Source organism: Cherax quadricarinatus, unplaced genomic scaffold, assembly GCF_038502225.1.
Source record: "Cherax quadricarinatus isolate ZL_2023a unplaced genomic scaffold, ASM3850222v1 Contig2419, whole genome shotgun sequence".
In the NCBI taxonomy this organism is placed as follows: Eukaryota; Metazoa; Arthropoda; class Malacostraca; order Decapoda; family Parastacidae; genus Cherax; species Cherax quadricarinatus.
This window is the reverse complement of record NW_027197445.1, coordinates 28,325-54,671: the sequence shown is the minus strand read 5'-3', so window position 1 is coordinate 54,671 and position 26,347 is coordinate 28,325. Positions and strand designations below refer to the sequence as shown.

The 26,347-nt window shown below is 39.2% G+C and overlaps 1 protein-coding gene across 1 annotated transcript; it reads right to left on the bottom strand.

The window, feature by feature from the left end:
• Window positions 1-1,302: 1,302 nt before the first annotated feature.
• LOC128706489 (uncharacterized) lies at window positions 1,303-26,347 on the bottom strand. Its single transcript, XM_070081352.1, has 7 exons — window positions 24,577-26,347; window positions 20,272-20,423; window positions 20,041-20,145; window positions 16,506-16,820; window positions 6,802-7,149; window positions 4,719-5,063; window positions 1,303-1,597 (listed from the first exon to the last, which is right to left on the bottom strand). The coding sequence occupies exons 1-7, from the start codon at window positions 26,328-26,330 to the stop codon at window positions 1,458-1,460; spliced, it is 3,159 nt and encodes a 1,052-aa protein (XP_069937453.1). The 5' UTR covers window positions 26,331-26,347; the 3' UTR covers window positions 1,303-1,457.

Sequence of the window (26,347 nt, the reverse complement as noted above, 5' to 3'; positions counted from 1 at the left end):
TAGAAGAGAGGGAGACTACTTCCCGGTAAAAGTAGGTCTTAGACAGGGATGTGTAATGTCACCATGGTTGTTTAATATATTTATAGATGAGGTTGTAAAAGAAGTAAATGCTAGGGTGTTCGGGAGAGGGGTGGGATTAAATTATGGGGAATCAAATACAAACTGGGAATTGACACAGTTACTTTTTGCTGATGATACTGTGCTTATGGGAGATTCTAAAGAAAAATTGCAAAGGTTAGTGGACGAGTTTGGGAGTGTGTGTAAAGGTAGAAAGTTGAAAGTGAACATAGAAAAGAGTAAGGTGATGAGGGTATCAAATGATTTAGATAAAGAAAAATTGGATATCAAATTGGGGAGGAGGAGTATGGAAGAAGTGAATGTTTTCAGATATTTGGGAGTTGACGTGTCAGCGGATGGATTTATGAAGGATGAGGTTAATCATAGAATTGATGAAGGAAAAAAGGTGAGTGGTGCATTGAGGTATATGTGGAGACAAAAAACGTTATCTATGGAGGCAAAGAAGGGAATGTATGAAAGTATAGTAGTACCAACACTCTTATATGGGTGTGAAGCTTGGGTTGTAAATGCTGCAGCGAGGAGGCGGTTGGAGGCAGTGGAGATGTCCTGTCTAAGGGCAATGTGTGGTGTAAATATTATGCAGAAAATTCGGAGTGTGGAAATTAGGAGAAGGTGTGGAGTTAATAAAAGTATTAGTCAGAGGGCTGAAGAGGGGTTGTTGAGGTGGTTTGGTCATTTAGAGAGAATGGATCAAAGTAGAATGACATGGACTGCGTATAAATCTGTAGGGGAAGGAAGGCGGGGTAGGGGTCGTCCTCGAAAAGGTTGGAGGGAGGGGGTAAAGGAGGTTTCGTGGGCGAGGGGCTTGGACTTCCAGCAAGCGTGCGTGAGCGTGTTAGATAGGAGTGAATGGAGACGAATGGTATTTGGGACCTGACGAGCTGTTGGAGTGTGAGCAGGGTAATATTTAGTGAAGGGATTCAGGGAAACCGGTTATTTTTATATAGCCGGACTTGAGTCCTGGAAATGGGAAGTACAATGCCTGCACTTTAAAGGAGGGGTTTGGGATATTGGCAGTTTGGAGGGATATGTTGTGTATCTTTATACGTATATGCTTCTAAACTGTTGTATTCTGAGCACCTCTGCAAAAACAGTGATTATGTGTGAGTGAGGTGAAGGTGTCGAATGATGATGAAAGTATTTTCTTTTTGGGGATTTTCTTTGTTTTTGGGTCACCCTGCCTCAGTGGAAGATGGACAACTTGTTAAAAAAAAAAAAAAAAAAGTGATGCTCCAACTTACTCCAGCTTGTATCTACATATTTTACAATTCTTTCTTCAGATAACTTTTAAATGCACATTCCAACTTATTAAATTGAGAAAGGCCAGAATGATCCTCTGCTTTCACCATTACTTTTATTTTTCACTGTCAATAACACCATCACTCATTATTGCTGCACTGTAAGCCAGTCCAAACAGTGATGGTGGTAGCTGCATCTTCCATAGCTGAATTTTCTACTTTTGGGTTAACTGGATTAGAAATTTCCAAACTACATGGAAATTTTTCTCCTTGCTTTTCACCTGCAATGAAAAATTACATTAACACTGTATATTGTTCAAATAAGTTTAATATAAAGTTTCTTTAGCTTACTGACTGTTTCTAATTCAAGAAGAAACAATGTACCCTCACCCACTCTCCAGTTGCCTTTGACCCTCTAAGCTACAACCTGTCCATCCTAGTTGTGGGATACATTAACCCTTAAACTGTCCAAATGTTGATTTTATACAGTGGACCCCCGACCAATGATGGCATCAATTAACGATAAATCCGACTAGCGACACATTTTATCACAAAATTTTTGCCTCGACTAGCGCTAAAAAACCCGACCAACGCTATTCGTTCCGTTCGAGACGCGTCCACTTTGGCCTGAGCGCGCCTCACTTGTCCCATGGGTGCCAGTGTTTACAAGCCAGCCAGCCACCGCGGTCGCTTCCAAACATACAATTGGAACATTTCATATTATCACAGCCTTTGTAGTGATTGCACCTGCAAAATAAGTCACCATGGGCCCCAAGAAAGCTTCTAGTGCCAACCCTACAGCAAAAAGGGTGAGAATTACTATGGAGATGAAGAAAGAGATCATTGCTAAGTATGAAAGTGGAGTGCGTGTCTCCGAGCTGGTCAGGTTGTATAGTAAACCCCAATCAACCATCGCTACTATTGTGGGCAAGAAAACGGCAATCAAGGAAGCTGTTCTTGCCAAAGGTGCAACTATGTTTTCGAAACTGAGATCGCAAGTGATAGAAGATGTTGAGAGACTCTTATTGGTGTGGATAAACGAAAAACAGATAGCAGGAGATAGCATCTCTCAAGCGATCATATGTGAAAAGGCTAGGAAGTTGCATGACGATTTAATTAAAAAAATGCCAGCAACTAGTGGTGATGTGAGTGAATTTAAGGCCAGCAAAGGTTGGTTTGAGAGATTTAAGAAGCGTAGTGGCATTCATAGTGTGATAAGGCATGGTGAGGCTGCCAGTTCGGACCACAAAGCGGCTGAAAAATATGTGCAGGAATTCAAGGAGTACATAGACAGTGAAGGACTGAAACCTGAACAAGTGTTTAATTGTGACGAAACAGGCCTGTTTTGGAAGAAAATGCCAAGCAGGACCTACATTACTCAGGAGGAAAAGGCACTCCCAGGACATAAGCCTATGAAAGACAGGCTTACTCTGTTGATGTGTGCCAATGCTAGTGGTGATTGCAAAGTGAAGCCTTTATTGGTGTATCACTCTGAAACTCCCAGAGTGTTCAGGAAAAACAATGTCCTCAAGGCTAATTTGTGTGTGCTGTGGAGGGCAAACAGTAAGGCATGGGTCACTAGGGACTTTTTCTATGACTGGTTACACCATGCATTTGCCCCCACTGTGAAAAATTACCTAATTGAAAAGAAATTAGACCTTAAGTGCCTCCTGGTATTAGACAATGCTCCTGGTCATCCTTCAGACTTGGCAGAGCGACTTTCTAGGGACATGAGCTTCATTAAGGTGAAGTTTTTGCCTCCTAATACCACTCCTCTCCTGCAGCCCATGGACCAGCAGGTCATTTCCAACTTCAAGAAACTGTACACAAAAGCTATGTTTGAAAGGTGCTTTGTAGTGACCTCAGAAACTCAACTGACTCTAAGAGAGTTTTGGAAAGATCACTTTACCATCCTCAATTGTGTAAACATTATAGGTAAGGCTTGGGAGGAAGTGACTAAGAGGACCTTGAACTCTGCTTGGAAAAAACTGTGGCCAGAATGTGTAGACAAAAGGGATTTTGAAGGGTTTGAGGCTAACCCTGAGAATCCTATGCCAGTTGAGGAATCCATTGTGGCATTGGGGAAGTCCTTGGGGTTGGAGGTTAGTGGGGAGGATGTGGAAGAGTTGGTGGAGGAGGACAATGAAGAACTAACCACTGATGAGCTGCTAGATCATCTTCATCAGCATGAGGCCACACCTGAGGAAACTGCTTCGGAGGAGGGGAGAGAGAAATTGAAGAAGTTGCCTACTTCTAAGATTAAGGAAATCTGTGCAATGTGGCTTAAAGTGCAAACCTTTATGGATGAAAATCACCCTGACACAGCTACTGCAAGCCGTGTTGGCAACCTGTACACTGACAATGTTGTGAAACACTTTAGAAATGTCATAAAGGAACGGGAGGTACAGGCCTCTATGGACAGATATGTTGTGCGACAGAAGTCCAGTGACTCTGAAGCTGGTCCTAGTGGCATTAAAAGAACAAGGGAAGTAACCCCGGAAAAAGACTTGCTACCTCAAGTCCTAATGGAAGGGGATTCCCCTTCTAAACACTAAGAAGATCAACACTCTCCCCTCCTCCCATCCCATCAATCATCACCAGATCTTCAATAAAGGTAAGTGTCATGTAACTGTGCATGTCTTCTTCAGTTTGTGTGTATTAAAATTAATATTTCATGTGGTAAAAATTTTTTTTTTCAATACTTTGGGGTGTCAGGAACGGATTAATTTGATTTCCATTATTTCTTATGGGGAAAATTAACTCGACTAACGATAATTTCTATTACCAATGAGCTCTCAGGAACGAATTAATATCGTTGGTCGAGGGTCCACTGTATACAGTGGACCCCCGCCTAACGATCAGCTCCCAACTCGACCAATTATGTAAGTGTATTTTTGTAAGTGCTTTTGTAGGTGTATTTTTGGGGGTCTGAAACCGACTAATCTAATTCACAATATTTCTTATGGGAACAAATTCGGTCTATAATGGCACCCAAACAGACTTCTGGATTGAAATAATATCGTTAGGCGGGGGTCCACTGTACGTACTTTCATCATCATTCAACACTTTCACCTCACTCATACATAATCACTGTCTTTGTAGAGGCACTCAGATATGACAGTTTAAAAGTCCCTCCAAACTGTCAATATACCAGACCCCTCCTTTAAAGTGCAGGCATTGTACTTCCCATTTCCAGGGCTCAAGTCTGGCTAAATCTATAATAACCACGTCCCTTGTGACAATAATATCCTGCCCAATTTCATTAATTTCAGATTAAATCTATCATTATGCTTTTTTAGGATCATAAATCATTGCTTGTATTTCCTACTGGTACAAGTGATAGAATTATAAAATTCAAGAAAATGTTTCATAGCCCAGAAAATTGTTTCACTTATTTCTTACCTTGTTTTGGTGACTTTTCATTATCTTCAGAGTTAGGAAAAACATGATGCTCCATCTTACTCCAATTTGTATCAACATTTTTATTAGTTTCTTCTTCAAAGAACTCTTCTTTTGTAAATTCACATTCTGCTCCATCAAAGTGTGAGATATCGGAATAATCTGCCTCCTCTACTTTCAGGTTTTTAATACCACCATCACTGTTATTAGTTCTATTAATGCACTGGCCAGTCCAAACAGTAAGAGCTGGAGCAGAGTTTGCCTTAACTCTATTTTTAAAATAAACTTGAGATTGAACTGGACTAGAAAATCCCAAATCATGAGATATTTCTCCTTGCTTCTTTTCACCTGCAATGTAAAATTATACTTATAAAGTATATTATTTTCAAAGAACTTAAGCACAACATTTCTAAACTCTGACGTTTTCACACATACTAGCCATCTCCCACAGTGGCAGGGTGACCCAAAAAAGAAAAACTTTCACCATCATTCACACTATCATTGTCTTACCAGAGGCACACAGCTATGACAGTTTACATGTCCCTCTAAACAGCAAATGTTTGAAACCCTTCCTTTAACCCGCAAACGGTCCAAGCAGATCTACGTTCACATGTGTAGTGCTACAAAAGTAGATCTAAGTTTTTTTTACATATTTTCAAATATAACAAAAAAAAAAAGAGTAGATCAAAGTTTTTTTTCACATTTTTCAAAGGTAGAAAAACAAAAAGATGATCTACTTTTTTTACATACTACTTTCAAATGTTGAAAAAACGTATATATACGTTTGGACCGTTTACGGGTTAAAGTACATGCACTCTACCTCCCACCTCCAGGACTCAAGTCTTAGAATTATCCCATTCATATTACAAAAGGAAAACATCAACAAAGTTAAAGCAGATTCCTTCATAGTACAAAGCTGTTTTTACGAGGCATACAGCTTAAATTTTCTATTGTCATATCAAACAGATGTAAAAATCAAAGCACCATAAAATCCATTACAGATACCAAAATTCCTACTAAAGTGCCACGTCAGAAATTACCAGTGTAAAACAATCTGTAAAACTATGTATCTTCTTGGACAATAAATATTTTATTTACAGTGGACCCCAGCATAATGATCACCTCCCAATGCGACCAATTATGTAAGTGTATTTATGTAAGTGCGTTTGTACGTGTATGTTTGGGGGTCTGAAATGGACTAATCTACTTCACAATATTCCTTATGGGAACAAATTCGGTCAGCACTGGCACCTGAACATACTTCTGGAGTGAAAAAATATCGTTAACCGGGGGTCCACTGTATTTATTTACTAAGGCTACAACAAACCTTCAAGCTAATATTAGCCAAGTCTTTGAATGGGCCACAGAAAAGAATGATGTTCAGTGAAGATAAATATTAAATGATTGAGTTATGGAAAACTGAACAGGAATACAGTGGACCCCCGCTTAACGATCACCTCCCAATGCGACCAATTATGAAAATGTATTTATGTAAGTGCGTTTGTACGTGTATGTTTGGGGGTCTGAAATGGACTAATCTACTTCACAATATTCCTTATGGGAACAAATTCGGTCAGTACTGACACCTGAACATACTTCTGGAATGAAAAAATATCGTTAACCGGGGGTCCACTGTACTTTAGTACAAACTGCAAGCAAACCAAAGTGGAAGAGGAATGCAACAGACCTAACCATAATTATATAAGATTTTAAATTCAAGAAATAACTGCAAAAATCAAATAAATTTGGGAATTACACTTCTTACTGAATGGAAAAGTTTACAGTGGTACTTAAAAAATAATAGAGTTTGTAAGTTTATGAACAATTTAATACTGTCCTTGGATTGATGCATACCCTAGATATCAGCCCCCTGCCTATTGTCTGACAATAGTGTTAGTTTCAGGTGGGGCCTGGAGTGCTTGGCTATTTTTCAGATGCTGGTACCACACAATATCCCTTGTCTCAAATATTCTTGTTAAGTTTGTTACACCTGCACAGTTAAAAATACAGCATATACATTTTTTAATCTGATTAGGGATAATATATCATCATGCTTTCTTAGGAATGTAAATCCCTGATTTCTTACCTTGTTTTGATGACTTTTTATCTTTATGAGAGTTACAAAAAACAGGCTGTTCCACAATATTCAACTTTTTTTCTAAATTTATTTCAGTTTCTTCTTCTTCGTAGAACTCTTCTTTTGTAATTTCATTTTCTTCATCAAAATGAGAGAGATTAGAATAATTATGTGCTTGCTCCATTACTTTCAGGTTTTCAGTGCCATCATCAGTGTTATTACTACTACTTTTGTACTGTAAGCCTGTCCAAATAGTGCTAACTGGAGTAGAGTTCTCTACTGCTGCATTTTCAACTCGCAGTCGAACTGGATTCAAAATTTCCAAACCGTGCGATTTTTCTCCTTGCTTCCCTTCACCTGCAATGTAAAATCATATTAATACATATATATGTATGTGCAGATCAAGTGTTTACATTGAAGCATACATGTGAACAGTATCTAGATAAAGGTAGGGAAGTTTTTATTGCATTTATGGATTTAGAAAAGGCATATGATAGAGTGGATAGGGGAGTAATGTGGCAGATATTGCAAGTGTATGGAATAGGTGGTAAGTTATTAAATGCTGTAAAGAGTTTTTATGAGGATAGTGAGGCTCAGGTTAGGGTGTGTAGAAGAGAGGGAGAATACTTCCCGGTAAAAGTAGGTCTTAGACAGGGATGTGTAATGTCACCATGGTTGTTTAATATACAGTGGACCCCCGGTTAACGAACTTTTTTCATTCCAGTAGTATGTTCAGGTGCCAGTACTGACCGAATTTTTTCCCATAAGGAATATTGTGAAGTAGATTAGTCCATTTCAGACCCCCAAACATACACGTACAAATGCACTTACATAAATACACTTACATAATTGGTCGCATTTGGAGGTGATCGTTAAGCGGGGGTCCACTGTATTTATAGATGGGGTTGTAAAGGAAGTAAATGTTAGGGTGTTCGGGAGAGGGGTGGGATTAAATTATGGGGAATCAAATACAAAATGGGAATTGACACAGTTACTTTTTGCTGATGATACTGTGCTTATGGGAGATTCTAAAGAAAAATTGCAAAGGTTAGTGGATGAGTTTGGGAGTATGTGTAAAGGTAGAAAGTTGAAAGTGAACATAGAAAAGAGTAAGGTGATGAGGGTATCAAATGATTTAAAGAAAAATTGGATATCAAATTGGGGAGGAGGAGTATGGAAGAAGTGAATGTTTTCAGATACTTGGGAGTTAACGTGTCGGCGGATGGATTTATGAAGGATGAGGTTAATCATAGAATTGATGAGGGAAAAAAGGTGAGTGGTGCGTTGAGGTATATGTAGAGTCAAAAAACGTTATCTATGGAGGCAAAGAAGGGAATGTTATGAAAGTATAGTAGTACCAACACTGTTATATGAGTGTGAAGCTTGGGTTGTGAATGCTGCAGCGAGGAGGCGGTTGGAGGCAGTGGAGATGTCCTGTCTAAGGGCAATGTGTGGTGTAAATATTATGCAGAAAATTCAGAGTGTGGAAATTAAGAGAAGGTGTGGAGTTAATAAAAGTACTAGTCAGAGGGCTGAAGAGGGGTTGTTGAGGTGGTTTGGTCATTTAGAGAGAATGGATCAAAGTAGAATGACATGAAGAGAATTTAAATCTGTAGGAGAAGGAAGGCGGGGTAGGGGTCGTCCTTGAAAAGGTTGGAAGGAAGGGGTAAGGGAGGTTTTGTGGGCGAGGGGCTTGGACTTCCAGCAGGCATGCATGAGCGTGTTCGATAGGAGTGAATGGAGACGAATGGTATTTGGGATGGTGAAGGGATTCAGGGAAACCGGTTATTTTTATATAGCCGGACTTGAGTCCTGAAAATGGGAAGTACAATGCCTGCACTCTAAAGGAGGGGTTTTGAGATATTAGCAGTTTGGAGGGATACGTTGTGTATCTTTATACGTATATGCTTTTAAACTGTTGTGTTCTGAGCACCTCTGCAAAAACAGCAATTATGTGTGAGTGAGGTGAAAGTGTTGAATGATGATGAAAGTATTTTCTTTTTGGGGATTTTCTTTCTTTTTGGGTCACTCTGCCTCGGTGGGAGACGGTCGACTTGTTAAAAAAAAAAATATATGTATTTATGGGATACGGCCGGTTTGTTGAAAAAAAAAAAAAATCTTCTTAGGTAGTAGTTTGGTAGACAGCAACCACCCAGGGAAGTACTACTGTCCAGCCAAGTGAGTGTAAAAAGGAAGCCTGTAATTGTTTTACATGATGGTAGGATTGCTGGTGTCTTTTGTCTGTCTCATAAACCTGCAAGATTTTAGGTATGTCCTGCTACTTCTACTTACACTTTTTTCAACAAGTTGGCTGTCTCCCACCAAGGCAGGGTGACCCAAAAAGAAAAAAAAACCCTAAAAAGAAAACACTTTCATCATCATCCAACACTTTCACCTCAATCATACATAATCACTGTAGAATTTTGGTGGTCGCTGCCACAACCTGGCCAGTATGACTGTAGTTCTTGTTTATTTCCTCTTGTCTTCATGGGGAAGCAGAACAGAATTCTTCCTCCGTAAGCCATGCGTGTTGTAAGAGGCGACTAAAATGCTGGGAGCAAGGGGCTAGTAACCCCTTCTCCTGTATACATTACTAAAGTTAAAAAGACAAACTTTTGTTTTTCATTTTGGGCCACCCTGCCTCGGTGGGATACTGCCAGTGCGTTAAAAGGAAGAAATCCCAGATAACAAGTTTACAGTAACATATATTAAGTTAGCAACAGAACTAGGCATTAAAAAGCAAGAAAAAGTAAATTACACACACATAGTACACTCATTACTTACCACAAAATATCTGTAGTCTTAATGTTGGGCGAGAGGTGAATAGTAATTATTGTAAGAAGTCGGGTGTAGTAGGTAAGCTAGCCCACCTGGCCACCCCACACACATGTAATATACTACAACATTTAAAGCGCCCTACTGTGATAAAATGCATATACAGTACACTCATTACTTACCTTAAAATATTTGTAGTCTTAATGTAAGGTGAGAGGCGAGTAAACAAGATAAAAACGAATAAGCGAGAGAAAGAGGACAGAGTCTCAAAGTATGCAAACAAGCAGACAAAAGCATCTAGTTAAGGTTGATACATGTTTATTTCCATGTTTGTGAAGTTTATACCATAATACAAACACATTACATTGTGTACAAGTTGTCTCCACGTAGGTAAAGTAGAGTAAATAAAGAGCAACACTCCCATTCTCATGTAACACACCATTTTTAGAAGGAATGAAACTGAGTGAAGGCATACAAAAGGAATAATTTTCTACAGCTACCCCCAGTAATACTATTGCGTACACATTGTCTTTGGTGCTGAACTATAGAAAACGTTATTCTTTCCGACACTCCGGCAAGACGACTGGAATAACATCTCATATTTATGTTAATTTATTCAACTGTGGGGTATATTTATTATGTTAATATGTTACATAGCATGTTTATTATATAATTTAAAAAAAATCATAGATGGATTAATCAAAATGTCTATATTAACGTAATATACATCATTTAATGCGTCTCAGAGTGATTATTATTGTGTGCTAACATCATTATTAATATGACGTTTTCAAGACTAATAAGACACTCTTAGTGATTTTAGCATGTACCTGTATGCCAGCACAGTGTAAGTTTATTTAGATACAGGTATACACAAGTATAATTACCAGAGTACTATATATATAGTGTGAAATAATTTTAAAGCACTTGAAACTTTGGAAAGTTTCCAGACATAATGGAGAGACATGCTCACGAAGAATGTAAACAGACATGCTCACGAAGAATGTAAACACACTGGATGGCAACCAGTGACTATTAGAAAGTCAGGTGGGAGAGACATATAGAGTTTTTTAGTTACAATTTAAAATGTCCGTATTAGTGGAATGCCATAAAGCAAGGCCCTACTGCATATAAAAAAAAAAATGCAGTAGCATCAACCTACAATTCCACAAAAGCCCCCAGTATACACAACTCCTGAAAAATGCCCAGATTCACCTCAGTCAATTCTCTCATCCTTGTCAAATACTCTAAGTCAGCCTAGAATAAACAAGATCCAGTACATCCCTTTCAGTGAACAAGACAGGATCAACTTTTCAGACAAGTACTGGTAAAAATATGTATTAAATATTGAATCTTTATTTTATGGTTTAACATAACATCTTGTAGGAGTGAGGAAGAGCCAGTTGTGAGTGTGGGGGAAGTTCGTGAGGCAGTAGGTAAAATGAAAGGGGGTAAGGCAGCCGGGATTGATGGGATAAAGATAGAAATGTTAAAAGCAGGTGGGGATATAGTTTTGGAGTGGTTGGTGCAATTATTTAATAAATGTATGGAAGAGGGTAAGGTACCTAGGGATTGGCAGAGAGCATGCATAGTTCCTTTGTATAAAGGCAAAGGGGATAAAAGAGAGTGCAAAAATTATAGGGGGATAAGTCTGTTGAGTGTACCTGGTAAAGTGTATGGTAGAGTTATAATTGAAAGAATTAAGAGTAAGACGGAGAATAGGATAGCAGATGAACAAGGAGGCTTTAGGAAAGGTAGGGGGTGTGTGGACCAGGTGTTTACAGTGAAACATATAAGTGAACAGTATTTAGATAAGGCTAAAGAGGTCTTTGTGGCATTTATGGATTTGGAAAAGGCGTATGACAGGGTGGATAGGGGGGCAATGTGGCAGATGTTGCAAGTGTATGGTGTAGGAGGTAGGTTACTGAAAGCAGTGAAGAGTTTTTACGAGGATAGTGAGGCTCAAGTTAGAGTATGTAGAAAAGAGGGAAATTTTTTCCCAGTAAAAGTAGGCCTTAGACAAGGATGTGTGATGTCACCGTGGTTGTTTAATATATTTATAGATGGGGTTGTAAGAGAAGTAAATGCGAGGGTCTTGGCAAGAGGCGTGGAGTTAAAAGATAAAGAATCACACACAGGGTGGGAGTTGTCACAGCTGCTCTTTGCTGATGACACTGTGCTCTTGGGAGATTCTGAAGAGAAGCTGCAGAGATTGGTGGATGAATTTGGTAGGGTGTGCAAAAGAAGAAAATTAAAGGTGAATACAGGAAAGAGTAAGGTTATGAGGATAACAAAAAGATTAGGTGATGAAAGATTGAATATCAGATTGGAGGGAGAGAGTATGGAGGAGGTGAATGTATTCAGATATTTGGGAGTGGACGTGTCAGCGGATGGGTCTATGAAAGATGAGGTGAATCATAGAATTGATGAGGGAAAAAGAGTGAGTGGTGCACTTAGGAGTCTGTGGAGACAGAGAACTTTGTCCTTGGAGGCAAAGAGGGGAATGTATGAGAGTATAGTTTTACCAACGCTCTTATATGGGTGTGAAGCATGGGTGATGAATGTTGCAGCGAGGAGAAGGCTGGAGGCAGTGGAGATGTCATGTCTGAGGGCAATGTGTGGTGTGAATATAATGCAGAGAATTCGTAGTTTGGAAGTTAGGAGGAGGTGCGGGATTACCAAAACTGTTGTCCAGAGGGCTGAGGAAGGGTTGTTGAGGTGGTTCGGACATGTAGAGAGAATGGAGCGAAACAGAATAACTTCAAGAGTGTATCAGTCTGTAGTGGAAGGAAGGCGGGGTAGGGGTCGGCCTAGGAAGGGTTGGAGGGAGGGGGTAAAGGAGGTTTTGTGTGCGAGGGGCTTGGACTTCCAGCAGGCATGCGTGAGCGTGTTTGATAGGAGTGAATGGAGACAAATGGTTTTTAATACTTGACGTGCTGTTGGAGTGTGAGCAAAGTAACATTTATGAAGGGATTCAGGGAAACCGGCAGGCCGGACTTGAGTCCTGGAGATGGGAAGTACAGTGCCTGCACTCTGAAGGAGGGGTGTTAATGTTGCAGTTTAAAAACTGTAGTGTAAAGCACCCTTCTGGCAAGACAGTGATGGAGTGAATGATGGTGAAAGTTTTTCTTTTTCGGGCCACCCTGCCTTGGTGGGAATCGGCCAGTGTGATAATAAAAATAAAACATCACAGAAATTTTCATTTTTACTTTAACACACTAGTCATTGCCATTGACACCACCACCACACACAAAAAATAATTAACTGGCACTCATTCAATCACTGACTTGCCAGAAGCTTTCTGACATTACAGTTTGGATAGCTCTCCAAACATTACCACCCTTCCTTTAGAGTGTAGGCACTGCACTTCCCAGAGCCAGAACTTGTGTGTGACAAACCAGTTTTCCCTGAATCCCTTCAAAAATGTTACTTTGCTCATATTCCAACAGCACAGTGTCATAAAAACTGCATGCCTTCACTTACTCTTGTCTAACACATTCAACACAAGACTTATTATTCACACCACACATTGCCCTCAAACAAAATGTCTCCAATGCTTCTTGTACAATGTTAAAAACTGATGTCTCAAAGCAATACAACAATGCTGGTGCCATTATACTCTGGTACATTTTCCTTTCTCGTCTCCATGGATAGTCTGTCTCCACAGATTCCTCAATGAACCATCCACCATTCACTTCCCCACCCCCACTCTTTTATCAGTTCTATAGTTCTTTCACAGACCCATCTTCCAACATGTCCACTCCCAAATATCTGAACACATTTACTGCCAAAGCATATCAATACCTTTACCTTTGATATTGTTAAAAGATAAAGAATCACACATAAAGTGGGAGTTGTCACAGTTGCTCTTTGCTGATGACACTGTGCTCTTGGGAGATTCTGAAGAGAAGTTGCAGAGATTGGTGGATGAATTTGGTAGGGTGTGCAAAAGAAGAAAATTAAAAGTGAATACAGGAAAGAGTAAGGTTATGAGGATAACAAAAAGATTAGGCGATGAAAGATTGGATATCAGATTGGAGGGAGAGAGTATGGAGGAGGTGAATGTATTCAGATATTTGGGAGTGGACGTGTCAGCGGATGGGTCTATGAAAGATGAGGTGAATCATAGAATTGATGAGGGGAAAAGGGTGAGTGGTGCACTTAGGAGTCTGTGGAGACAAAGAACTTTGTCCTTGGAGGCAAAAAGGGGAATGTATGAGAGTATAGTTTTACCAACGCTCTTATATGGGTGTGAAGCATGGGTGATGAATGTTGCAGCGAGAAGGCTGGAGGCAGAGAGATGTCATGTCTGAGGGCAATGTGTGGTGTGAATATAATGCAGAGAATTTGTAGTTTGGAAGTTAGGAGGAGGTGCGGGATTACCAAAACTGTTGTCCAGAGGGCTGAGGAAGGGTTGTTGAGGTGGTTCGGACATGTAGAGAGAATGGAGCGAAACAGAGTGACTTCAAAAGTGTATCAGTCTGTAGTGGAAGGAAGGCGGGGTAGGGGTCAGCCTAGGAAAGGTTGGAGGGAGGGGGTAAAGGAGGTTCCGTGTGCGAGGGGCTTGGACTTCCAGCAGGCATGCGTGAGCGTGTTTGATAGGAGTGATTGGAGACAAATGGTTTTTAATACTTGACGTGCTGTTGGAGTGTGAGCAAAGTAACATTTATGAAGGGGTTCAGGGAAACCGGCAGGCCGGACTTGAGTCCTGGAGATGGGAAGTACAGTGCCTGCACTCTGAAGGAGGGGTGTTAATGTTGCAGTTTAAAAACTGTAGTGTAAAGCACCCTTCTGGCAAGACAGTGATGGAGTGAATGATGGTGAGTTTTTCTTTTTCGGGCCACCCTGCCTTGGTGGGAATCGGTCAGTGTGATTAAAAAAAAAAAAAAAAAAAATACCTTTGAAGAATTTCGAGAGTATATCTACTCTCTGAGCCCAGCCATGGGCCAGGCTCGTCTGGTGCTCGCCTGGTCAACCAGGCTGTTGCTGCTGGAGGCCCGCTGCCCCACATATCCATCACAGCCTGGTTGATCTGGCACCTGGTGAAGATACTTGTCTAGTTTTCTCTTGAAGGCTTCAACACTTGTTCCAGCAGTGTTTCTGATATCTTCTGGTAAGATGTTGAAAAGTCTGGGACCCCGAATGTTGATACAGTGTTCCCTTATTGTCCCCACCGCACCCCTGCTCCTCACTGGGTTTATTTTACACTTCCTCCCATATCTCTCACTCCAGTATGTTGTTATGGCAGTGTGCAGATTTGGGACCAGGCTCTCGAGTACCTTCCAGGTATTATCATGTACCTCTCTCTCCTCCGCTCCAATGAGTACATGCTCAAGACTTGCAGGCGTTCCCAGTAGTTTAGGTGCTTTACTGGCTCAATGTGAGCCGTAAATGGGATTCCCACAAAGCAATGCGGGTGCCCCGATTTTTTGTTTACTGTGCACACTGACCATGCAGACCAATCCTCGTATATGTAGGCCTACCAGCCTTCTCGCTCTAAATTTAAAGCTGGTAGAATTTTGGTGTAGATCTACGGCTTGGACCCTGGCTTCAAAGCCGTAGATCTATGGGATGGACCCTGAAAGGGTTAATCCCCGAAAAGTGAATAAATTAGCAGTTTATTTCATATTCAATATATATTTTATTTATTTTCTATGTGCAGTATAAAAATGTAGTTTACATGTAATAAAATAATGTTAAGCACAAAAATCCATTAGCATGCACGTGCATTTCGGACAGACTAAACCTAAGGCTTAGACTACATAATGGTGCAATTTTAAGTAGGAGTGTGAGCAGGGTAATATTTACAAAGGGATTCAAAGAAACAAGCAGGCCAGACTTGAGTCCTGGAGATGGGAAGTACAGTGCTTGCACTCTGAAGGAGGGGTGTTAATGTTGCAGTTTTAAAACTGTAGTGTAAGTGTGCCTCTGGCAAGACAGTGATGGTGTGAATGATGGTGAAAGTTTTTCTTTTTTGGGTCACCCTGCCTTGGTGGGAAACAGCCAATGTGTTAATAATAAAAAAAAATTTACAAAAAACAGAGGTAGCAAAAATAGTACAAATTTAAGTATGTATTAATACTCTAAACTGATTCAGGCTATGGAATGGTTTTATAATATATGGTGAAGAGACAATCATTACCATATCACTTAGGTGACAGACAAGAGAATCATGACCTTGGATATGGGAATAGTTTTACTCTGACTACCAGATACCAGCAGTTGCTCTGCTCAAATTTCACCTCACCTCTGTATTAGAGATCAACCACTGCCCAAGAAGTTCAAAACTTATTCTGGCTGCCAGAATGGAGTTCAACTTACGAATTATATAAGTTTAACTGCGAATCACTTGTCAGACATGACCTAAATGACTAAAGGATTACGGATATTTGTGTTTACTTAATATGTATTATTATTATTATTATAATCAAGGGGAAGCGCTAAACCCGTAGGATTATACAGCGCCTGTGGGGGGGATGTACTACTTAATATGTAGTCGAGCAATTTTAAAATGAGTGACATATGCACAAATAAGAGAAGTATGCATTTGGTGACTGAAAAATAAGCAAGGTGACTCTGCTGACTGCAGTAAGTCATCTCTGCTATTTACCATAATAACACAAAAGAATTAAAACGAACATTCCTATCTTTAATCTACACACACAAGTCATCAATCATCAAAATTAAGATTTTTGAATACTAAAATTCTTTATTAATGTACATATGAAATATAAAATAGGAAAAATTTCAGTATTATATGAAAAATTATCTAATATCTGCAGGGGTCAGGATTCTCATAGCCTCCAGGAACCTAACTCACTAATTTCAGGGTTCAACTGTAAAGATATTCAAACATAATCCACCGTTTTACTTTGTTAAAGTCTTAAATCAACACCTGTAACTACTACCAGTACGAAATAATTTTGTTTACTTCTTACCTCTTTTGGGTGGCTTTTCTTCATCATCTCTATGAGAGTTGGCAGAAACGTGTTTCAATTTATTCAAGCTCACACTTCCATTTTTCATAGTTTCTTCGCATTCTTTTCTAAATTCAGTTGCTATTCTCCTAGGGTGAGAAAGGCCAAGATGATCATTTGCTCTTTCAATACCATTTTTATTGTTTTTATTGTTCTGTAGGCCAGTCCAAACACTGAAGATGGGAGCAGGGTCTTCTATAGTTATATCTTCACTTTGAAGATTAAATGGAGTGGATATTTTCACATCATACTGTAAATTTTCTTCTTTCTCTTCACCTGCAATTTAAAATTATAGAATTATTAATGTATTCTTCAAAAAACTAATGTGCAGTATAAATTTTCTTCAAGTGTCTGTTTTCCACCTAGGCCAAGTGACCTAAAGAAATCTTTCACTCTTATCTCTAGCAACTTCTGACTTGCTAAAACAACCTTTCCCTCCCATTTTACATACACTATCCAGCAAACATTATATACTAAGCTTCCAAAACTCAAGTACAGTGGGTGCTCAATTACCTATCAGACAATTATCCAAAAGTTACAATGGAATGGCTGAACCTCTCTAGTTTTGCATGATAAATAATGCTAAAATGGCAACTTCAAAACACTGCTTTAAAGAGCTGCCTTATTTTATTAAGACTAACTTCATCCCTTTTCATGAGATGCCCATATGTTCTATAATGTACTGCACATTCACACCAGGACCAAGATTATTATAATCATAAGGATCATACACTGCTGAACCAGGACCAAGTGAGGCACAAGCACTGGATTCCTTGTAAGAGTACATACCTGTAGCCTAAGGATTGCCAGCCTACAGTTCCTCAGAGTGTAACTACATTGTCTGAGGGTTCAACCCCCTACAATTCTCACCAATACCCACTGCATCATCAACACTGCCAAACTGACTGCAGTCACCAGATATGCTGTCCTTCCCATTAGCAACATAGCCAGTAACTAGAGTAATAGCTGATGAACTCTCAAAGCAGCCATAACGACTCTGAAAAAGGCTAACCAGGCCATTTAATACCTGTGTACAGAATCCTTTACAAGAGGTGCAATAAAGTAATGCACAGTAAACTGTATATACACGAAACAGAGCCCTTGATCAATAAATTAAGGAACAGAGCTGTAGTGATAGAAAAAAAATTGCTCCTTATCCTGTTTCACATGAAAAAATATAACTTTGAAAGCCAAAACAAAAGGAGCTATAAAAGGTATTAACATTACTAACAAACTTACACTAAACATTGACAAAACCTACTTCATTCAGTTTGGTAACAGAGCTACAGATGTCCCTCTTAACATAATGATAAACGGATCACCTATCACAAAGCTAACAGAGGGAAAATTCTTAGGAATCCACCTTGATAATAGACTCAAATTTCATACACATATACAACAAATTTCTAAGAAAATTTCCAAGACTGTAGGCATACTATCGAAGATACGGTACTATGCTCCACAGTCAGCCCTCCTGGCCCTATATCACTCTCTTATTTACCCCTATCTCACCTATGGAATTTGTGCATGGGGCTCAACAACAAGTAACCATCTCAGACCACTAATTACCCAACAAAAGGCTGCAGTTAGAATGATAACAAATTCTCACTACAGGCAGCACACTCCACCAATATTCAATACACTCAACCTACTCACCATACAAAACATCCATACTTATTACTGCACCTATTACATACATATAACACTCAACTCTGATATTAACCCTCCCCTCAAACATCTCCTTGCCAACCTCAACAGAACACATGACCATAACACAAGGCACAGATCACTCTTTGATATTCCTCGTGTCCATCTCACGCTATGCAAAAACTCAATGCACATAAAAGGCCCTAAAATCTGGAATTCATTACCTGTTAATATAAAAGAAACACTACCTGTTTATAAATTCAAGTCTCTTCTCAAAGATCACTTACTCACCCAAAACCAAATAAATACTGAATAACTGAACCTTATAAATTGTATATCTTAAATGTTTCTCACAATTATATCACATAAATGTTAAACCTAAAACCCAATCTAACTTTATTATTTTTTAAATTCACTACCTAACAGAATACTCCATTCTACTGAATTTACAACAATGCATGCAACCATATGACCTGTCTTTGTAATACTCACTTGTGCTTTATAGTAATCAGTTTACATTAATGTTTTTCACTGATTTCATCATTGCTTAGTTAATCTTAAGTTAATTTTAAGCCAGCCCGTAATGCTATGCATAGTATAAGTGGCTTTGGCATGCTGCTCTTATCTGTATTTTTTTTTGTACCTCTGTAAGTGTGCTCAAATTATAAATAAATAAATAAATAAATAAATTACTGTTAATATTTTGTCATTTTCCCCTAAATTTTGATGACTTCTTGCATGTGCCTAAATCTGAATTCTGCTAAAGATAAAAAATAAGCAATATCCATAGTGACATACTTCATCAGTTCCTCTTTCAGCTTTGAGACAGACAAGGTTTCTCGCTTCTGAATGTCTTTCTTCACATTGTGCCATGCATTTTCTATCAGATTTAAGTCTGGGCTATCTACCAGGCCAATCATACACAACAATGTTATCAATAAATCCCTTTTTAACTATACTCAAATAAAATGCACAAAGGAGACAAACTTATAACAACATTTCAGTCAGACTTGGGGTTCAATTGGACCATTAACTAAGTCACACAGAAGCACAAAGGGAAGGGAGCCAGAATATATGGCTCTGTCTTAGAAGGTGCCTTCCTTTCTCATTACACTTTCAAATGCTCCAAACAGAACACTCGTGACCTGACCTGATCTCCATCTCCTCCTTTCCTCTTCTCCTTTCCTATATTTTCTTTACCTTTCCTATTTTCTGCCTAGGTGGGTTCTGTCCTACGGGGTTTTGTCCCGCTGGGTATGGTCCTACCCTCGTGGGCCACTAGCTCTCCTGCAATGCTCCTCTTTTCTCTTTATCTTAGACTACCTCCACTATTACTATCTCTTTGCTAAGTCTCCACTTTCTTCCCCTTTTTTTCCACTGCCACTTCTACCTTCTTATTGCCACTCCTATCACTGTTGCACTACTTTTTCCACTACCACTTCTACCTTCTTATTGCCCCTTCTATCACTGTTGCACTACTTTTTCCACTACCACTTCCACCACTATTACTACCACTACCAATTTAATACTATTCCTCCCCACGTTACACTTCTCCCATCCCTACCCCCACTCATGTTTATATTCTGGCTCCTTTCCCTTCACACTTGTGTAACTGGTTAATGGTCCAACTTGCACTGAAATGTTATCATAACTTTCAGTCTCCTACATGTGAGTTGTGTGTGCTGCTCCTTTTTATTCTTTAGAAGACACCTCCAGAAAACATTTAGATGACGTGTAGCATCAAGTATGCAATATGTATCTGGACACGTTTGTTGTTTATCATCACAGGCACTGTGGGAGAGATCACATAAAAACATTCAAAATACTGCACAGACTACAAATATCTTACCAAGTTTACACTCATGTAACAAGAGATTGTCCATCACCAGTTCACATTTGTAACACACAAACTCCCCATAAGGAATGAAAGAGCATCCTGGACACGCACATTCTCCTGGAAGAAATAATTCACGTTATTTAGGGAAAAAATACACAAGGAAAAATGTCTTCTCCAAAAATATTGATTTCACACATTAAATAATATATAAACAACATAAACCACTGCTAGTTATTAGCTTACCATCTAGACAATAGATTAGCCCACATGATCGACATTTATTATCTAGATGAGAAAATCTGATTCCTTCTTCTTTAACACACGATGAACACATGACAGCACACCTTGTCTCATCAACGTACCTCATTTCACAGCGGTCGCAGACCAGCATTATTCTGTGTAGGAGACTCAAATGTTAACATCTGTGAAAACTTTTGTTCTGACAGTTTTGAAACTTCAACAAAAACATTCACAAGTAAATGAACATTCTCGGCCTAGTAACATTATGAGTTTGGTATTATGAACCACCACCTTCACATTTGATATATCCTAGAATTTCTAGTTTTTTTCTACTCGGAGAGCAAAGCCCAGCCCTGGGCTAGACTTGTATGGTGCTTCCCTGGTTAACCAAGTTGTTACTGCTGGCTTGCTGGCACACACATCCATCACAGCCTGGTTTATCTGGCACTTGGGGGAGATACTTGGCCAGTTTTCTCTTGACTTTTGCACTTGTCCCAGCAGTGTTTCTGGTAAAATCTTAAACAATTTGTGACCACGGATATTGATGCAATGTTCATGTTGTGCCCAAAGTGCCCTGGCCCTTCACTGGGTTTATTTTACACTTCCTCCCATATCTCTCACTCCAGTTGAGTTATGGCAGTGTGCAGGTCTGGGACCAAGCCCTCAAATACTACTCTCCACATATACAGTAGACCTTTACCTTTCATGCCTTCACCTACTACATTTCCACCTATTCACAATTCATTTTTTTTTTTTTGCATATTTCCACCTTTCACGGTAGTTCTAACATCCAGCAGGAAAAAAGTAGCGGCTACGATTTGATATGCTGTTGGGATGTAAGTAAGGCAATGTTTATGAAAAGGGCTCATTTGAATTGCAATGTCTGTGCACATATATCAGGATAGCTATTGAATGAGTGATGGTCAACATTTAAACCAATCACTGTCTGCCCATGGAAGACTTAGGTCTCGAGATACTCCCCAGATAGGGAGCCAAGGCCGGGTCACCACTACTTGGAAAAGACCTGGGCCGGGAGAATACCGGCGTATAAGAAAAAAAAAAATCACTGTCTCTTACATAGATTTAAATTACTGACACCAGTGACATAAGTAAATTTGTGGTTTAAGCACAGCACCCTCAAACATGCTGTGAGTGGTAAATTTTGGCCAAGATATACATGTATAAGATTGGGTGTGTGTGGCTTGTATTTACAGAATAAAAAATCTGCCCTATGTGGTGTATGATGGGAAAAGCAAACCTCTGACTGTGTTTGGTTTGAAGTAACAGTTTTGGAGAGAATGGTTCTCATGCTTTTATTGGCTGTTTTTTGGGGGTTATCCCATGTAATTTACACTATGATAATTGTACTTGTGTACCTGATTATTATTATAATCAAGGGGGAAACGCTAAACCCGTAGGATTATACAGCGCCCAGGGGGGGGATGTGGAAGGCATTCAGGCTTAATTCGGGGAACTGAAGCACAGATCCAATTCCCTAAATCAAGAGCCCCTCACCAACATCAAGGAACCTTCCATGAGGGGTTGTGTACCTGAGCTTAAATAAACTTACTGAAACAAAGCTCAAAGTAGCAAAAAACATCTGATTTTTGAAGATTTTCCTGTAGAAAGGTAATGCTGCCTACCCCTACCCCTACCCTGGTCTGTTCTATGGATTTTTACTAAGTTTACTTCAGTTATTGAGAATGCCTTAAACCATGACCAATCATTCCTGGTAAGCTTACCTGAAGTGCATTCCATGCTAATTGCTTTCTTTTTTGCCTACCAGTGTTTTATTATATGTAAACTACATTGTTTTTGTAATGCATAAAACATAAAAATTCGTATTTGTAAGAAATAGAGCAAAACTTTTTTTTCTTTTTTTTTTGCTTGATGGATTTAAAATGGAGGACCTGAGGACATGATTAATGCACAGAGTAAAGATTGCTTCAGTTGCTGGAATGCAGTTTTTACTTCAGATTCTATTTTTAAATTGGAATTTGTTGAATTTTGTGTAAAACTGACCAAATTATACATTGTGTTTCTGATAGCTGAATGGCAGTTTCTTGTGCTCATTCAACAGAACAGATGGTATACCAGTGAAATAGCTAAGAATTTGGTTGAACTGAACAATGGAATTAGCTTAAAATAGGACTATAAGTGGACAAAATTATCGATGTGTATATTTCACCAAGACCATCAGCCTTGTGCTGGCAAAATTCTTTAAATTTTCAGTAATATTTCATAATTTCAGTGCCATTGCCTCCGGAAAAAAATTCTCAGCGATTTAAGAACGCTTTCTTTAAATACTGTCATTGCCAACAGTTAATTTCTTGGATCCCTACAGTGAAAGGGTTAATTTTTTTGGATCACTTTACCTTTGTGGAAGATGGCAATGCAAAATGCCCCCAATAAAAAGTAGGGGCGCCATTGGTACACTAAGAGAAAACACCATAAGTGTCCGGGGCCCAAAACTGTTCAACAGCCTCCCATCAAGCATTAGGGGAATTGCCAATAAACCCCTGGCTGCCTTCAAGAGAGAGCTGGACAGATACCTAAAGTCAGTGCCGGATCAGCCGGGCTGTGGCTCGTATGTTGGACTGCGTGCGGCCAGCAGTAACAGCCTAGTTGATCAGGCCCTGATCCATCGGGAGGCCTGGTCATGGACCGGGCCGCGGGGGCGTTGATCCCCGGAATAACCTCCAGGTAACCTCCAGGTATCCAGGTATGTGAAAAAATTTAAGGGAAAACTCTAAAGGATTACACATTTAATCAGAGTAAGGGGAGGATATTTCTAATTCTTGGATTTACATGTACTAGGTAATCTACATATGTGCTATGTATGATAATTTATGTAACTGTATCTGTGTACCTATACCTGAATAAACTTACTTACTAAATCCCTTCACTAGCATCAAGGTACTGTACTATCCTTGTAAAGTAAAAGGACACAAGTGCAACTAATGTGACATTTTATTGTGGCTATGTTTCGCTCTCCAGGATTATTATTATTATAATCAAAAAAGAAGCGCTAAGCCACAAGGACTATACAGCGTCGCTCTCCAGGAGCTTTATCAAGCTGATACAAACAATACATGGACACAGAGGGTATATATAGGCTTAGAGTGAGGTGTTATACTAGAGGTAGTAGTAGTAGTAATGGTAGCAGTTGTAATAGTAGTAGTAATACAATATGGTAGAACAATCAACTTGCACATGAGTAAAAGGTTATAAAAGCTATTACTTGGGTAACATAAAAATAGGTTAGACAAATATTTCTGTAGGTGGTTGGATCTGAGATGGTCTGTTTCAGTGTTCCTCCTGTCATGTTCTTGTGTAGATGAATGGTTCACAGAACCGACACGTTGATAAATTAGACACATATGCAACTCTTGAATATCTTTATTAAGGAAATATTTTGCCACACAGTGGCTTCATCAGTCCATACACAGGAGAAACTTGAAGAACAGGAGGAGGACTGATTACCTCATTCTCCTCCTGTTCTTCAAGTTTCTCCTGTGTATGGACTGATGAAGCCACTGTGTGGCGAAACGTTTCCTTAATAAAGATACCCAAGAGTTGCACATGTGTCTAATTTATCATCATGTTCTTGTGTAGCAGAGACTATGTGATGGCAGGATGAGGAGGATTTTTGCTAATACTTCAGAGATGAAGAAGCTGCCTTTATTTTGGTTGAAGGGTAAACATTACACAGAAATACAGCAGACTCGTGTTACAACATGCATTTGTGTTACCACCTAAACACTTCTTATATGAGCCAAACCAATTATTATTATAATCAAAAAGAAGCGCTAAGCCACAAGGACTATACAGCGAGCCAAACCAAATCAGCATTAGAATTCAGACTTCGCATTGCAGTAATAGTAAAGTCTCAGTTTAAACAATAAAAGTCTCCCTAGAGTTTACCATATGAAAATTGTGAAATTACATTTTACAACAATTTACAACTTTTGTGAACGTGAGTATTTTTATTAACAATGAAATGATTCCTGCATCAACAATTTGCATATCACTGTTGAATAATTATCAGGTTAGGTTAAGGTTTGGGTGTGGTTATTGGGTTAGAATCCAACCTAACCTAACAACAACAAAAAGTCCGTTTAATAATTTAGCCCCAAAAATACAATGTCAATTGCTGAACATACTGGAAACTAAAACCTCAATTTTCACCCAACTCTGTCAGGCAGAAGTAAATTGTGACCATTTGCTGCGTTTCTCCAATACATTAACAACTATTCTGGAAATTTATCCTTAACTTGTCATACTGTAAAACACTCATTAACAACTTACCTTTGCCAGTCTTTTATATTACTGTTCTGAGTACTTAGGAACAGGTGTGTATGAGCGTTGCGTTGAAACCCAGGTGAAGTGTCAAGGTTGCCTCCATGATATCCACATGTATATTCTGCTGTTACTTGTGCAACTGCTAAATCTAGACTCCTCTTGTTTCTGTATTGTCCCTCTGGGCAGTAAGTCCATACTCTCTGGTGGAAATTCTCGCTGGGATTTTTGGTTCTTCCGTCTAGGTGATGATGCATTGTATCTTCTTCACTCAAATTCTCGTAAGCTCTTTGTACTTGGTTTTGGTGCACAGTCCTCGACTGAACAGAAAACTTTGTGCTGCTAGAGGATGTTCCTTCATTGTCAGCAACAGCTTCATTTGGTAGTGCTGTTACTTGTGCAGCTTCTAAATCTAGTTCATTTCTGTTTTCTCCGTTGGGGCTGCAAGTCCATACTCTCCCTTGGAAATTTTCATTGTGAAGAACCAAATTTTCTCCTAAGCAACGTTGCATCATATCATCCTCGGTCAAGTCTTTGTAAACTCTTAACACTTGTTCATGGTGGGCTGGCTTTAAATGGACTACAACTTTCATAGTGCTGTGCGAGGGTATTTCCACATTTTTGGCAATGGCTTTATTGTAGAAGCACCAAGATGATTTGGAAGTAGGACATAAATTATGATTTGGCTCTGCATCTGATGATGTGCAATGGAAATACCTTGCTAAGATGGTATTTCTCATTGTTTCTATGCTCGTTCCAATGGACTCCTTTATTGCTCGACCAAAATAATAAACTAATTTATCAACAACATCATCTGAGAGTTTTCCCTTTCCTTTCATTAAAAACATTTTAGTTTTCTTCCCATTTATTTCCCTGACAACATGATTTTCTTCAATCAATTTTATTAGACGGCTTTTCAGTCTTTTCGCATAGTGGTCCACCCACTCCACTTCATTCACTTTAGGACCAAAATAAGGACCTAGACCATTGTTCATATTGTTAAGTACTGTATATGGAGTAACATCACCTTCACTAATGAGATTCAAGTATCGCATGTTATAAGTTAATGATCGTCCCCATATCGCCTCAGCTGCTCTAGCTTCCATATCACTTGAACTACTAGCATCAAAAATCTTACAAACTGGTTCATGCTTTGCACGTTGTAACAAAAAATGCTCTGTGGTTATTTTCTTATCGTTGTACAAGGTATGTAGGTTTGAACAACGGTTGCAATACTTTGTCAATGTTTGATAGTCAAGAACGAGGCCAGTATCTGCTTCAGTTACTACACATAACCCCATCTTTGTGTAAAAGTCACGACTCTGCCAGGTAACGTTAAACGACACATTAACATCAAGTACTCCGTTATTGTCTGGTAGTATTCCATTCTTTGCATACTCAGCAAACACACTGTCACGACTTTCTTGCAATATTTTCTTACACTCTGCAACGGCTCTCTCAGTAATGAATCGTGTAAACTTTCTAAATGTATTTAGATCAAGGTTCTCCCTTAAATCATTATATTTCACAAAATTTTGGTAGCCGCCACCATTCAAAAGTTCAGCATAAATATTCAAACATGTCTGTCTATTTATTTCACCGAGTTTATGAGTTGCAGCATTAGTCACAATGTTACATTTATTGCAAGACACAGTTACAAATAGTTCTTGACCACGAGTTACAAAATCAGGAGTCATCTCTTCTGAACCACAGTTATAACAATTATCTTTAGCTATTTGCAACAAGTTAGAGTACATCGTCATGACTAGCGAATCGTTTT